This window comes from Onychostoma macrolepis, chromosome 03 (genome assembly GCF_012432095.1).
Source record: "Onychostoma macrolepis isolate SWU-2019 chromosome 03, ASM1243209v1, whole genome shotgun sequence".
In the NCBI taxonomy this organism is placed as follows: domain Eukaryota; kingdom Metazoa; phylum Chordata; class Actinopteri; order Cypriniformes; family Cyprinidae; genus Onychostoma; species Onychostoma macrolepis.
The window spans coordinates 51,859,903-51,874,886 of record NC_081157.1 but is presented as its reverse complement, the minus strand read 5'-3'; the positions used below and the strand labels follow the sequence as shown (position 1 = coordinate 51,874,886).

Below are 14,984 nucleotides of genomic sequence, written 5' to 3'. Positions count from 1 at the left end.
AAGCTATTGAATGTGTTCAGCACGAAGAGCTTAATCAGGTGTACTAAGTTTCATTTTTCTAGAATTAGGGGTTTGTGAGTTATTACCATTTCAATGTTGAATTTTTGAACTGGTGGTGGCGCTATAGAGTTGGTTCTAGAGACCCCAAAGTTGGTCAGATCACTAGTCATGGCCATCTCTACAACTGTGCCAATTTTCATCATTTTCCTATTTTCCCTTCATAGGGCTGCCATAGACTGCCATTGGACGAAAATAATAATAATAATAATAATAAAGAAAACATACGATTTCAATAGGGGCTACAGCCCATTCTGGGCTTGGCCCCTAATAATAATAATAAAACATACAATTACAATAGGGGCTACAGCCCATTCTGGGCTTGGCCCCTAAATAATAATAATAAAACATACGATTTCAATAGGGGCTACAGCCCATTATAATAAAAATAATAAAACATACGATTTCAATAGGGGCTACAGCCCATTCTGGCTTGGCCCCTAATAATAATAATAAAACATACGATTTCAATAGGGGCTACAGCCCATTATAATAAAAATAATAAAACATACGATTTCAATAGGGGCTACAGCCCATTCTGGGCTTGGCCCCTAATAAAGAAAACATACGATTTCAATAGGGGCTACAGCCCATTCTCGGCTTGGCCCCTAATAAAGAAAACATACGATTTCAATAGGGGCTACAGCCCATTCTGGGCTTGGCCCCTAATAATAAAACATACGATTACAATAGGGGCTACAGCCCATTCTGGGCTTGGCCCCTAATAATAATTAATAATAATAATAATTACTCTGAAGGCCCTATCTGACCTGGGGTATAAGAACAACAAAAGACCTTATCAGGGGCACAACCCATACCAGAAGAACAGAATTTCTCTCAGGTTTGATTTCTTTATTTTTGGTCAGTTCTATTGACATGGGACTGAGATCACATTTCCAATCGGACTGAGATCACATTTCCAATCGCACCGAGACTGTAAAATTGATACCAAACATGAAAAGTTTATGCTCATGAATTCTGAGATATTTTATGTAGGAGTAGCAACTTGAGTTCTTGGCATGTCTTTGTCAACTTTCAGTGACCAGGACCATGTGCCCAGGGGGGAAAAAGGGTGAGTGGACCAATGAGCAAATGGTCTTTCTCTCAGATTTTCTTGTCTGATTGGAGAGTTTATTGTTTTGTGGCATGATATTTGCATTGTGAGAGTTCTTGAGTGACTGGCTCAAGAAAAATATCGGAGTGTCTATTTAAGTGCAAATAGCTATGTTGCTGGCAGAGCCTATTTACATTAACTCCACCCACAAACGTATGATTGGGATAGTCAAATTTGCAAAAGACGGTTGCTAGTTGTCAGATTCAGTGGTGCAGACGGTAAAGTTTGCGTTACACTTCTTTTGACACGATCGATATATTGTTATAGTATAACATGGCTGTTTGTGCAAAATTTTTCGCAAAAAAAAATACTTTTTTTTTTTTTTTTCTCGGAGGGTGGGGGGGAGGGGGCGCTCAGAGAGGGTCTCGCCCGGAGAGTAATTCAATGTAGAACCGCCACTGCTTCTAGCGGTGGGCAGATTGATCCTAATATTGATAGTATCGATCACTAGCGTAGCCAGAAATGTTTAAGTGGGTGGGCCTATATAAAACTGGGTGGGCCAGGTGTGTAGCATATGAAAACTGCATGTCAAATTGCCAACAAAAAATACAGCACCAAGGTTCATTACATGTACTTCTAAAGCATGCATTGACATTAGTAAGTCATGATAATGTTCATTTCAAAATTTACTAATAGGACATTATTAAAATTAAAAGTTGTTTCTGTTAACATTTGCCTGAGCTGGTTAACAAAGATGAATAAACACGGTAACAAATGTATTGCTAATGTTAGTTAATGCATTAACCAACGTTAACTAAAGGAAGTTTATTAAAAAGCATTACCTCAGTGTGAAACAACGGGGCTTCGCTGATGATTTCATAATCAAGCGTCTCTATCAGTTCACGCGCATTGAGGACCACAGAAATGCACGCAGCTGCAAATTATACAGTTTGTTGTGGCGACCAGGATCTAGCACAATGTTTATGTGTTTCTTTCCACAAAGGACACATCTGTTTAACGGTTCAAACACTGTACCTATGCTAATATGATGTTTCAAACACGCTTGTTCAGAAGTTTCCGATCATAAATCCAGCACCCTCAGGTGGTCTGTCGGGTTTCATTTGTAGACGGATTAGATTTATTGCTAAGACTTTTACTTTTTAAAAGAATTGTTCTGATTTATGTTTGCTTCACTAGGCTAATTTTAAATTTAACTTCACAAATGTGCGCATTTTACTCTTATATCCTTACGTCATAAACATAACATTGTGGGTGGGACTAACAGAAACGGACGAATCATCATTTTGACAAGCGATATGCACCTATAGGAAAAAAAACTAAGAAACGACCTGTAATTGACCATGAAAACAAGCGTTTAATATTGTTGATAAATAAAGTTACAGTGAAATAAGATGTTTATTAGTATCATTTAATAAATTACATCCATTTGGAAAATTACAAACTTCTCATTGGGTGGGTCACAGATGAAAGTGGGCCCACCCAGGCCCACCCGTAGCTATGCGACTGGTATCGATACGAACGTTGATATTGGTATCGGATCAATACGAGCCTGATGAGATCAATACTTTAGGTCCATTTTCTCTCCTCTACGCTTAATACATTACTTCTGTTTCAACAAAGAGTAACAGAAGCTCCTGTCTCAGAGCTGCTGGATTCTGGATAAACTGAGAATCACGATTTCTTTCTCAAATAGAGATCACGATTCAGAAATAAACAAAATAATGTGTGACAAAATATTATTTCTGCAGTCTATTTAAAAATAATTTGAATGAAGTATTTTTAAAAAAAATATGTATTTAAAATATTATATATTTAATACACCAATTTTTTATATTAAAATGATGAAAAAGTGGTTTGAATGAATGATGCAGTGACAAATACTATGGCTGTGTCCGAAACCGCATACTCAATAAGTAGGTGCTTAATGCGAAATACGTTAAAATATAAGGACTTCAGATGTATAGGAATCTGTTTATTTAAACATTAAAGTAAAGTTATACACATCATTTCAAATGTTTGCAAAGCTTATCTGTTTTTCTCAACGGGCCGAAATGGCAGGAGCGGGGGGTGCCAGCATCACACAAACAAACACACGCGCACACACACATGAGCATGCTCGCGCTTGCGGAGAGAGAAGGGTGAGAGAGGAGTTGTCATCAGATTGGTTGAATTATTCAGGATTTCCGGGAGACGTGTGTGTCGTGTTTTTTAATGTTCCACCTGGAAACAAAGATGCCATGACGCTGAACTCCTCCTAAAAGAAGAAAGCCGTTGTGTTTACAACTGTGACGACGAGCGCTTATCAGGATCAAATAAACGCTGGATTTTCAAAAGTATGTGAAATATTTAAAGTTCGTGGCTTAGAATCTTTAAAATACGTCCGTTTTATATTGTCTGTTATTGTGGAAACATTTCCACGCCCCGAAACATGATGCTGAACGAAACGAACTGTGATTGGTTGTTTGACATGTCAGTCAAACGACCTCATGAGCGGGCCTTGGCCAATGAAAGCTGCCATGGATTCCAGACCTTCAGCAGTCAGTCTGAAGATCTGGCTACGCGAGACTACCTCGCCCCTAGAGTTTATGACAAGGAGAATCTCATGAAAGAGAAATTGATCTTAGTCCAAAAACACCCATTAACATTGTAACTGCAAACAATTACATTAATTTATGTATATTAAATACAGATAAATATAAGGAAACCTTTACAAACATAAACAGTATTTAGCCTTAGTTCCTTTCAGTCCACAACAAATCCTTTACATTTAACAATATTACAGAACAAGAATAACAAAATTAGCAGCTATAAAATTATACATTAAACTATTATTTCTATATATATATATATATATATATATATACACACACACACACACACACACACACATAAACATAATAGGGGGGCACAGGTACATACATAATAAATTATTAATGAAAATAAAAAGAATAATAACGTGACTTACTCGTGTTTCTTTTTTATTATTATTATAACTGTTACATATATTTGTTTTAAAGAAATTAAACAGAAAACACTGTGGAACCAATTACATTACATTACATTGTAACATTGCACATAACATTAACATTGTGTGTTTATAGTCTGTGTTGCCCTTCTGTGCCTCGGCATTTTCCCACCGTGTCCGATATTAAAATTAGTTCAACACACTTTTTCTTCGCCGGAGCACCACCTGACTCTTCTGTTTCCATTTCTACCACTGATGGTAGATTCAACTTCCTGTGTCTACTACTTGCGCAGAAATCTACAGGTAAAATAATATACCTGTGAAGTACTCATTTTAATTTATTTCAGAGTGCAATTGTTTTACAATATGTGGCTATTACTGTAATAGGAATAATAATATAAAATTATTATTATTATTTTATTCTAATTTGTTTGTCTTCCACATTCACCAGTGAGACTGAGACACTAAATCACAACTAAAAAGAGAGTTGAGTGTCCTTTAAATTTCAAGTACAAGTAAATTCAGCAGCTTTATTCTTTGTTGAGTTTGCACACTGAACCTGTGTTGTTAAGTTCTCCCCTGTAGATTTTCCCCCCTTCTTTCTTTTTTCTGCTTGTTCCTTTGATGCTATTATGAATGTAACAGATAATAGTTGAAAACACTGTTCCTCTATATATGTATGTTGTGTTATTGTTCTTGTTATGCAATAAAACAAATAACTAACTAAAACCAATCTTATTTAACAAGCGAACACTTGAACGTGCATCAGCGTGATAAATACATACAAAGTCAAAAAACATCTTTGTAAACAAATATTGGGAGTGTAATGTAATTGTTTAGTTTGTCTCTGGTCTCATTAGATTAGATTGAGGGGGCTGGGTTTGTGACTATACTGAGTCCAGCCGCCTGGAGGCGCTCGAGACGCTCTGCTTCACTCTGCAGCGCTCGTGAGGATCACTCGGTGTGCGCATGCGCGAGAGACTGAGCGCTGAACGGTGAGGGTGAGTCTCTTTTTCTTCTCTTTCTTATCTATTATTTGCTTTTTGGTGTCGTGCATGGATTATTTTTCGTAATTAAGTTTGAGGGCAGCAGGAATGTGAGGTAAATGTCAGCTTCTCGTATGAATAGCGCTGGAGTGATTTACTTAACGTGTTTAGTCAGTGCAGAAAGAGACTTTTACTCCAGTTCAACTGTTAAAAACGATCATATTGTGTCTAATATTCCTCCGTTCATAAAATATGAGTTGAATACGGAGTTGTTTCACAAATGAGGAAAGTAAATCCACTTTACTTAAACTTGTAGCTCTCAGTTAGACACTTACTGAAGTGAGCTACAACATTTTGGTGAATTAATTTTACAATTGTTATTGTTATTATTGTTATTATTATTATTATTTTGCTAAAGAGAGGTAATTGATGTAACATATTAAAATATTGTGGTTGTGTGTCATCTGTATTAATTCAGTCTGGACACTAGAAATGTACTACAAACTTCAGAACAGGAAAATATTTTGTTGAATTATATATTTTTTTAAAGTCTCACCTGTAGTAAGTCATTCTTGTCACTAGGAACCTGCTACAAGCCTGTAGTTGGGTAAAGTTGGTTTTATATTCACACATTCACAACATTCACACATTTCCGCGTTCAATAACTTTCTATTTATATCTGCAATAAAGTTATGGTCACAGTTTATATTAGGTGGCCTTAACTACTATGTACTTGAATCAAAAAATAAGTACAATGTACACTTTTGCTGCTATTGAGGTGGGATATGGGTAATGTTAGGGACAGGTTTGGTGGTATGGGTAGGTTTAAGGGTGGGTTAAGGTGTAAGGGATGGGTTGACAGTTATTGTAAATTAATTACAGATGTAATTACATATAGGTATTTTTAAAAATATAAGTACAATGTAAAAACATGTATGTACACAATAAGTGCATTGTACCAAATAATTAATTTAAATGTAAGTACATAGTAGTTAAGGCCACCTAATATAAAGTGGGACCAGTTATTTTTTTGCAAATTCTAATCAGCGGCATCTTTGTCAACCTACTACATTTTTTTCACAATCGATCAAAATGGCCAAGTATCGTTTTAATGTCATACTTACTTGCGGATGTCCGCTGAATGTCCGATGTACACTGTTAGACATTTCAAAGGGTTTTTACAACACTGTTGCCAGTAAGTTACTGTAATTACAATTTACAGTAGCAAACTGTATTTGATTTATCAGTATACTACTGTAATTCATTCATTTTAATATAGATTTCATTAGATTTTATCATTTTTATATAGAATTCATTTTATTTTTACTCTACATAGGTACTACTGGCATTCAATTAAAACAGACACAATAATTACAAAATATCAAATTCTTTATTTAAAACATTGCATGTATAACACATAAAAATACAGTCTTCCAATGCTGGAACAGTGCATCCTCACCATTTCCTGTCTTAGGACGTTTTGCAGTGCATTATGTTGTGATTTATCCTCACAAAGAAACTTTAGGCAACAGAAACAAAATGCGGAAAAAAGACAAACAGCCAAAGAATACATAGCGGCCTGCAAAACCCAGGTGCTGCTCCAAAGCGTGGCCACCATCTTTGCTCACCATCCACTTTGACAGAAATGTCTTCTCTGAAAAACAAGTAGAAGAAATGGCACACTTTTAAAAGGCAAACCTCATATAGAAAACACAAATCTCTCAAAACCATAGCTGTTCTCTTACCATGAATTATCAGTCTCAGGGTGGCTGGCCTGCTCATGTCTTTATTGATGCTTCATTGCAGTTGCCTTTAAAACACAAATACAAAAAATTTATTAAGTAAATCTTAAATTCCATTAAAAACTATAACAAACTAATTCTTAAACTAGAAAGGCAGCTAGCCATAAAACTAGTTTAACCTAGCTAACATACGATTTTATTTTCTCAGGCTACTGGCAAACATTAACTACTAACACCTGAACTAAATTTCACATTAGTTAAACTAATGTTAATATAAGATAAGTGTTGCTCGTTATAAACAATTTTAATTCGGTAACTTAATTCAATAAGCTGACAAAAGTCGTTTGAAACGACAGCGCAGTTTACCATGGTAAAGTTCTGTAACCGCCATGTTGACGAGTAAATGTTACTAAATGTTAGGTAAACTGGTGTGCAAAAATCTGACACAAACACACAGACAAACGTACATATGTTTTTACCTTGCTTGCTGGTCTTTTTCTCTCGTAAAGTGCATCGACACACAGCGCAGATGTTCTCTGGAGCTCTTCCACTCTCGCGGGTTCATCCCGGCGCTGCCCCGCTGCTTCTGTGTCTTTCTCGGACGCGAGTGGCGTGGCGAGGCGCGACTCGATAAAAAAACAATATAGAACCCATTATATATATATTATCTACAGTGGATGCGGACAGTAATGTGATGCCCCGGTATATTTCTGATGTACAGATGCACTCCAAGCGCTCGCGCTGTTTCTGACACGAAGCACAAACGGATTTTCCAATCATTACAAGCGATGTAACACGTCCAGTGTAGTCAGCCCCAAGCTGTTGTGGCGTTGTAGACACGGTGCAGGGCAAATTGTGTCAATCCAAATGTAAGAAATGAGGAAAATAAAACGACCTCAGTATAATGGCACCAAAGAGACAGTTACAGTAGTATACAGCAATTTAAAAAATACAGTAAGTCTCTGTATGTGGGGTCTGACGTCACAGAAAATTCCCATGATGCAAAGGGTATTACAGTTATTTACTGTAAAGGGAATTTGCAGTATTATACTGGGTGATATACAGTAAATAACTGTGGAAATTACAGAAATGTCTAACAGTGTAGTGCGGTTAACAAAGTAATTGAATGCAATATTCCGAATGTGCCAATATAAAACCAACTTTACCCAAGTAGCAAAAAATTAGCAAAAAAATAACTTTATTGCACATATAATTAGAAAGTTATTGAACGCGGAAATGTGTGAATGTTATGAATGTGCGAATATAAAACCAACTTTACCCAAGTCCACCAACGAGGGTAGAGGAGAGGGCCAAGGCTCAAGAGTCACGGTTCACTACTGTAATATAATATAGTAATGTAATGATTTACAAAGAGACAACACTTAATGCCTCTTTGATTTGTTTATTTTGGCAAATCTGCTTCTTCCACACAGAAATTCATGTTCAGTGAAGCTCCAATCAAACAAACATTCAGCAATTCAGCAATAAATGCTGGAATATTCCCATCAGTTTACGAGTGAAGACGAGCATCAGAGCATCAGGAAGAGCTGAAATCTGCAGAGACTGAGTTTATTAAAGAGGACAGAGAGAAGATGAGAGATCCAGAACCCTGCAGAATCAAACACACTGAAGATACTGAACAACAAACAGGTTGGTCTTTATTCTTCATTCTTCATTAATAATGCTGACCGTTAAAAAACTTCAGGTGGTTTTAGGGTTTTGTTTTTTTGTAACAGGAAAAACTCTAGAGCTGTTGAATAATTTTGCTTAAGAATCAAATAATAAGTTCCTATGAACTGGGTACTTTTTTTTTTTTTTTAACAACAAAATGTACGTTAGATCGAGTCTCCAGATAGTTAAGATCCAGTCCTTGATGCTAGATCCTGTCAGAAAATATAATTTTTTTGTCTGGTATCTGAACAAATAGTCAGCAGGGTAGTTGATACCCAAAAGCCATTAACATCAAGTCTTGTCTGGTACCAAAACTGTATTAACAGTCTTTTATCAACCAAGAAGTTGACTGAGCAAAGCCAGAGAAGAGCAGAAGCAGGAGACGAAGTGATGATGATAAAAAGGAGCAATGTTTATTGAATAATCTTAGTTGTGTGTGTTTCAATGCTCAGACTTCATCTGACCAGCACAAATCCAACAAGTACTGTTTTACCAAACACAACAACATCCCATAATAAACCTTGAGTTACCATAAACATTCCCTCTTATCTCTTATTTACAAAACCGTTAATGAAACCTCACAATCATCAGATTAAACAACGTAAATATATAAGCAAGGAAAATAAAAAGAGATATAAAATATAAAAACATAAAATAATAAATGCATGAATAATCAAATAATAAAATTATATTAATGGTAAATGATTTAAAAAAATTTATACATTACATAAATGACTAATGATTGTATGAATAAATGATGACAGATAAAAGGATGCTGAAAGGAGTGAATGGAGACCTCTTTGCTCCTTGTTTTTGCTGTCATTTTACTCGTTTTGACTTGACTTATTTGTTATTCGTTTATGTCAAAATCCTTTTTGTTTTGCTCTGACATTCTTGATCTTTACCACTTTTTGATTTGCCTTTTCGTTTGATTGTTTTGCGGTTACTTTGTAACTCAGATGGCGTTGCTCTCTGAGCTTTGATGAGTGTAGAAGAGTTTTATTAATCAAAATATAAATTAATCAAGTATAATCAATGTGAATATAGCCATATATGTATCAAGTTATTCTACCATTGTAAACATGTTTCTGCCTGTGTGTAGAGGCCAGCACGAGAAGAGGATGCGCAGACATACATTTTGTGCTGAAACTGCACATCCTGTTGTGACATTAGACAAAAACTATACAATGGTGCCTCTTCTTTAGCGTATATGGAGGCCTCCTGTCCGCTTCCTGAAAGCAGACTAGAAGCACATTCAAAAAAGGTAAACAATAAGATATAGGAAATGTATTGATTATTTTTCGCCTTAGGAGAAAAATCTGTATATAAGCGGTGCAAACCCAGATTCGGAGATTCTCTGCAGGGTCTCTCAGGCTTCATTATCACATATAATAAAGTCTTATCTTCTGGCATCAAAACTCCAAGACTTTGAGAATGATTCTTCACAACAGCGGCAGAAGTCACCACATGAGCTGATGCTCTGTGACGTTTACTCTTTACTCAAGAGGAAGGTGGATAGGGAAGATGTCGTACGACTTCCATTGTGTACGATTTAGGTAACTCTGTGTATAGAAACCCCAGGTAAGAGGTGAACGCCATCATCATGTTAGTTGAGAGTAGGGAAGTATCACGGCGCTTGCAGTGGCGGCTGCTGGTCTTTCAAAGAGGGGAAGCTCATTTTCGGCCTACATCATAAAAATTGTCCATTTATTTATACGTAAATCAATCTTAGGTGTTGATCTGTTTAATTCTAAGTTTCTCCTCGTAAGGAAGATTTTCAAATGGCTTCGCCAAAATCATGTCGACAATATTAGCACTGTCTGCCATCGTGTGCAGTTTGCTTAGCTGGCTAGTTCACCCTCACGACGCTAGCCTAGCCTACTGTATGAATGAATGAATGAACAAACGATCTAAAAAAAAGATATTAAACTCGACGGAGGAAAATGTGGGAATTAGGTTAAACTGAAACAAGGAATGTGGTGTATAATTGTGTATGATAATGTATGATGAAAATTGGCTTGCAGTTTCACCAAGCTAATACCAAGAAATAGGTTGCAGCAGATAAACCTCTCTCATGCTATTTGTAACTCTAAGAATGAAGATACATTTTTTCTCATGTTATTTTCTACATTTTTGCTATGTCACACCATAGGACACAGTCCAATTTGTATTTGTCAACTACCCATATATAGCTTTTTAAATATCTGAAAGTATACTCTTAACATCAGTCAGTCAAGCATTATAATATGATAATCAAGTAGGCCTATTATTTAATGATAGAACTTTAGTAATTAGAATTAAAACTTGGAAACCATGTATGAATGCATATTAGTCATTTTAACTGAACATAGGACTGGTGGTGGTGCTTTTTTGGTCATTCTGTGTTTCTGTAAAAAAAAAAAAAAGGGAAAATTCGGAATAATAATACTGATGATGATAATAATAATAATACAAATTCTACTAATAAGAACAACATAAAAAGCACTAAGGATTAATGAGCTGCTGGATTCATGAATATTAATCAGGTTGTGTGCGTTCGCTCGAACTGATTTGCTGAAATCAAAACAGGGACAATAGTAGGTGAGCGCCAGCCAATGAGATTGCCGTTTGCGCATTAGTTCCGCCCACTACCAGAGAAGACGGCAGTTCTTAAAAGCTTTACATGTAGCGCGTCAATTCTGCATGTTATGTAAAAGACTCTCTCACTCTTTCTTTCTTTGCTTGCAACGGTGAGTCATGTGCCTTCACGCTAGAGTTTACGGTACGTCAAATACAAGTGCACTGCGTATTCATTCAGATGAACTGAAGGAAAAAAAGCACAGATCGCTTGACTGAGAGTGAAACTCTGAAGCACTCAGTCAGAGTGTTCGGCGAGTTAAAATATATCTGTGCTAAACTTATATACTTAGCCTACAACTAGCACACTGTCGAGTGAAATCTGAGAATTTATTAGCCAGTGGCTAATATTAGACATCATTTAGTCGCCCAGTGTGAAATTTAGTCGCATATGCAAGTGATTTACTCGCATTGTAGAGGGTTGTATGGGACTGAGCTCGAACAGCTTCAGTGTCAGTGATTTTTTTTTATAGTACAAAATCGCTGTCAATCAAAAGGAGATGCAGTCAGATTCCAGGCCAGCCCACTCCTCCACTCACCCCCAGAGACGCTGAGCGTCAAAGCAGCCCCGTTGAAGTCAATGGACGCTAGGCTTCAACAGGGAAATACACTGACGCTACAGGAATGTATGAGAAGGAAATCGAGTCAGCCGACCTGCTATATGTATCTGATTCTGAACGAACTCGTCTTCGAGATGAATGTGTTCTAACACATTTTTAGTCAATAAAATGTTAACACAGTACATATTTGAGCATTAATTCTTTGACATTATAGGGGAAGCCTGGGGGGCACCAAACCCCTAATTGCTCCTCGGGCACTGCAGCATTGGCTCCGGGTGTGTGTGCACTTTGGATGGGATAAATGTAGATCACAAATTCTGAGTATGGGTTACCATACTTGGCCTCACGTCACTTTCACTTCAAAAAAACAGAAAAGTGAAAGGACATAAAAATTAACCCCGATATAAGAGCAGTAAGTAGATTAATCATTTTGATGCAGTTTTATAAATTATACATCCCTGAAACTTTTCATGAATGAGGTACACTGATGAGAGTCAGTCTCTCTAACCATTAGGCCATGACTGCCCCTAATTTAACGAGTTACTGACAAATGTACTGTATTTACTTTTGTTTCAGAGTTGATTGAAGACGAGGAGAAAGAAGAATTGAGTGAAGTTGAGGAGAAAAATCATGTCAAAAATGGAGAAAAACCCAAACAGAAAGATTTAAAGAAAAGAAGAGCCAAGAAATCTTTCACCTGCACTCAGTGTGGAAAGAGTTGTACATACAAATCTGATCTTGATGTTCACATGAGAGTTCACACTGGAGAGAAACCATTCACTTGTGATCAGTGCGGGAAGAGTTTCACATACTCATCAACCCTTAAGCATCACATGAACATCCACACTAGAGAGAAACTGTACACATGTGATCAATGTGACAAAACATTTTTGAGAGCTTCACACCTGAAGAAACACCTGAGAGTTCATACAAAGGAGAAGCCACATTCATGTCTTTTGTGTGAAAAGAGTTTTTCGCTGCCAGAACATCTAAAAGTGCATCAGAAAATACACACTGGTGTGAGAGACTACATGTGCTTTGAGTGTGAAAAGACTTTTACTAGAGCGAGCAGTTTAAAACTGCATGAGATGATTCACACTGGAGAGAAACCGTACACTTGTGATCAGTGCGGAAAGAGTTTCGGACGATCATCGAGCCTTAAGGAGCACATGAACATCCACACTAGAGAGAAACCATTCACTTGTGATCAGTGCGGGAAGAGTTTCACACAATCATCAACCCTTAAGGAGCACATGAACATCCACACTAGAGAGAAACTGTACACATGTGATCAGTGCGGGAAAACATTTTTGAGAGCTTCAGACCTGAAGAATCACCTGAGAGTTCATACAAAGGAGAAGCCACATTCATGTCATTTGTGTGGAAAGAGTTTTTTGCATCCAGAACATTTGAAAGAACATCAGAAAATACATACTGATGTGAGAGAGTACATGTGCTTTGAGTGTGAAAAGACTTTTACATACAAACCTCATCTTGATGTTCACATGAGAGTTCACACTGGAGAGAAACCGTACAAGTGTTCACACTGTGACAAGAGATTCAGTCAGTCAGCAAATCTGAAAAACCATGAGATGATCCACACTGGAGAGAAACCTTACACATGTGATCAGTGCGGGAAGAGTTTCAGACTAAAAGGAGACCTTACGACACATATGAGAGTTCATACAGGAGAGAAACCGTTCACTTGTGATCAGTGCGGGAAGAGTTTCTCACGATCAGCACATCTTAAGGTACACATGAACATCCACACTAGAGAGAAACTGTACACATGTGATCAATGCGGGAAAAGATTTTTGTGGGCTTTAGTCTTGAAGAAACACCTGAGAGTTCATACCAAGGAGAAGCCACATTCATGTCATTTGTGTGGAAAGAGTTTTTCACATCTACAAAGTTTGAAATTACATCAGAAAAAACATACTGGTGTGAGAGAATACATGTGCTTTGAGTGTGAAAAGACTTTCACTACAGCGAGCTGTTTAAAACTGCATGAGAGGATTCACACTGGAGAGAAACCGTATCACTGCACTGTATGTGGGAAGTGTTTCAGTCGTTTATCTGCTCTACACACACACACACAAAGATATCACAGTAAGTAGATCATCTACAGATCCAGCACCTTCAGGTCTGAGGCCGCGTCCTCATCAATTGTGACACAATAATGCATCAAGCAATAAAATATCATCTGGATCAATCTGTTCTAACCAGACATTACAAGCGACGTGACAAAGAAACATTATCTAAGGTTTTCACAGTGAATAAAGTTAATCTTCATCTTCAAAACCAGCAGATTCAGCTGAGATTCAGATAAACTCAAAGATGGAGTTCCTCCCCAAAGAACAATGCCAAGAAGTTCAAGCATTTTGCTTCATAATATAAATTATATCATTGTGCTTTCTTATGGGTTACATATTATGTTCAGTTGTTTCATATTATGTTAAGTATGTTTAATAAGCAGGATTGTAAGAATAGTAACGCCATTAAAACCTTACCGATACCCATCTATACTTGTAAATCAGTAGGAGAGAGATCCAGCTCATTAGTTCAGAAGGGGTTCAGTGAAAAATCGGCAGCTGAACCGAAATTCGAATTCAAATAAATGAGTATATCAGTTTATAACAAATGTTAATACTTATTTAAATAAGTATATATTATTCAGTATTGTGTGTTATTTGATTAAAAGTTTTATCGAGGTCAAAAATAAAATTCCAACTGAATAGTATAAATATCAATGTTTGTGTTACATAAAGGATATACACTAACACACATAGAGAGAGATGCTTATGTATTCATAGTGCATGTTTAATTTGTATTATACATAACATACTCAAACATTCAGTAAACTTATAATAATGAAAGACCTGTGTAAATGACAACAGAACATGGGCTCATTAATGACCTTTATTTAAAATCATATTTTGCTGTGTTATGAAAGTTCAGTTTTACAGTTGTTGTATTTCAAGAAACAACATTGTTTTGTTCTTGTTTGATAAAGTAGCCTTTAAATTCGTAACAATCTTGGTATTTAGTAAAAGTCAGTGCTGTACAATGTAAACAGTATCAAAAGCATCCGGTAAAACTTCCTGCTGTTGTCTCCTCCTTGGAGACCACTCAAATGTAACTTATTACTAAACATTACTGGTGAAAAATTGATTTTATTCCCATATTCTATACCTACCATGTGTCATTTTGGATAAGAGCAGATTCGCCCACCAACTCCTTATATGGGTAAGGAGAGGTAAAAGATAAATTTGGAAATTGATGTTTAAATGTCCAAAAGTAATACATTTTACC

The 14,984-nt window shown here is 36.6% G+C and overlaps 1 protein-coding gene and 1 long non-coding RNA gene across 2 annotated transcripts; one reads left to right on the top strand and one right to left on the bottom strand.

The window, feature by feature from the left end:
• Positions 1-4,970: 4,970 nt before the first annotated feature.
• LOC131536495 (zinc finger protein 658B-like) lies at positions 4,971-14,759 on the top strand. The gene is made up of 3 exons (XM_058769467.1): positions 4,971-5,098; positions 8,259-8,475; positions 12,249-14,759. Exons 2-3 carry the CDS (start codon positions 8,418-8,420, stop codon positions 13,787-13,789), a joined length of 1,599 nt encoding a protein of 532 aa, XP_058625450.1. The 5' UTR covers positions 4,971-5,098; positions 8,259-8,417; the 3' UTR covers positions 13,790-14,759.
• On the bottom strand, positions 6,634-7,335 carry LOC131536608 (uncharacterized). Its single transcript, XR_009270024.1, has 3 exons — positions 7,305-7,335; positions 6,829-6,893; positions 6,634-6,737 (listed from the first exon to the last, which is right to left on the bottom strand). It is a non-coding gene; the product is annotated as an uncharacterized LOC131536608 (long non-coding RNA).
• Positions 14,760-14,984: the final 225 nt, after the last annotated feature.

Bases quoted from the DNA above. Each gene is read 5' to 3' on its own strand.
- LOC131536495 (XM_058769467.1), top strand. From the start codon at position 8,418: ATGAGAGATCCAGAACCCTGCAGAATCAAACACACTGAAGATACTGAA. The intron at 8,476-12,248 runs GTTGGTCTTTAT...CTTTTGTTTCAG, and splicing joins AGATACTGAACAACAAACAG to AGTTGATTGAAGACGAGGAG.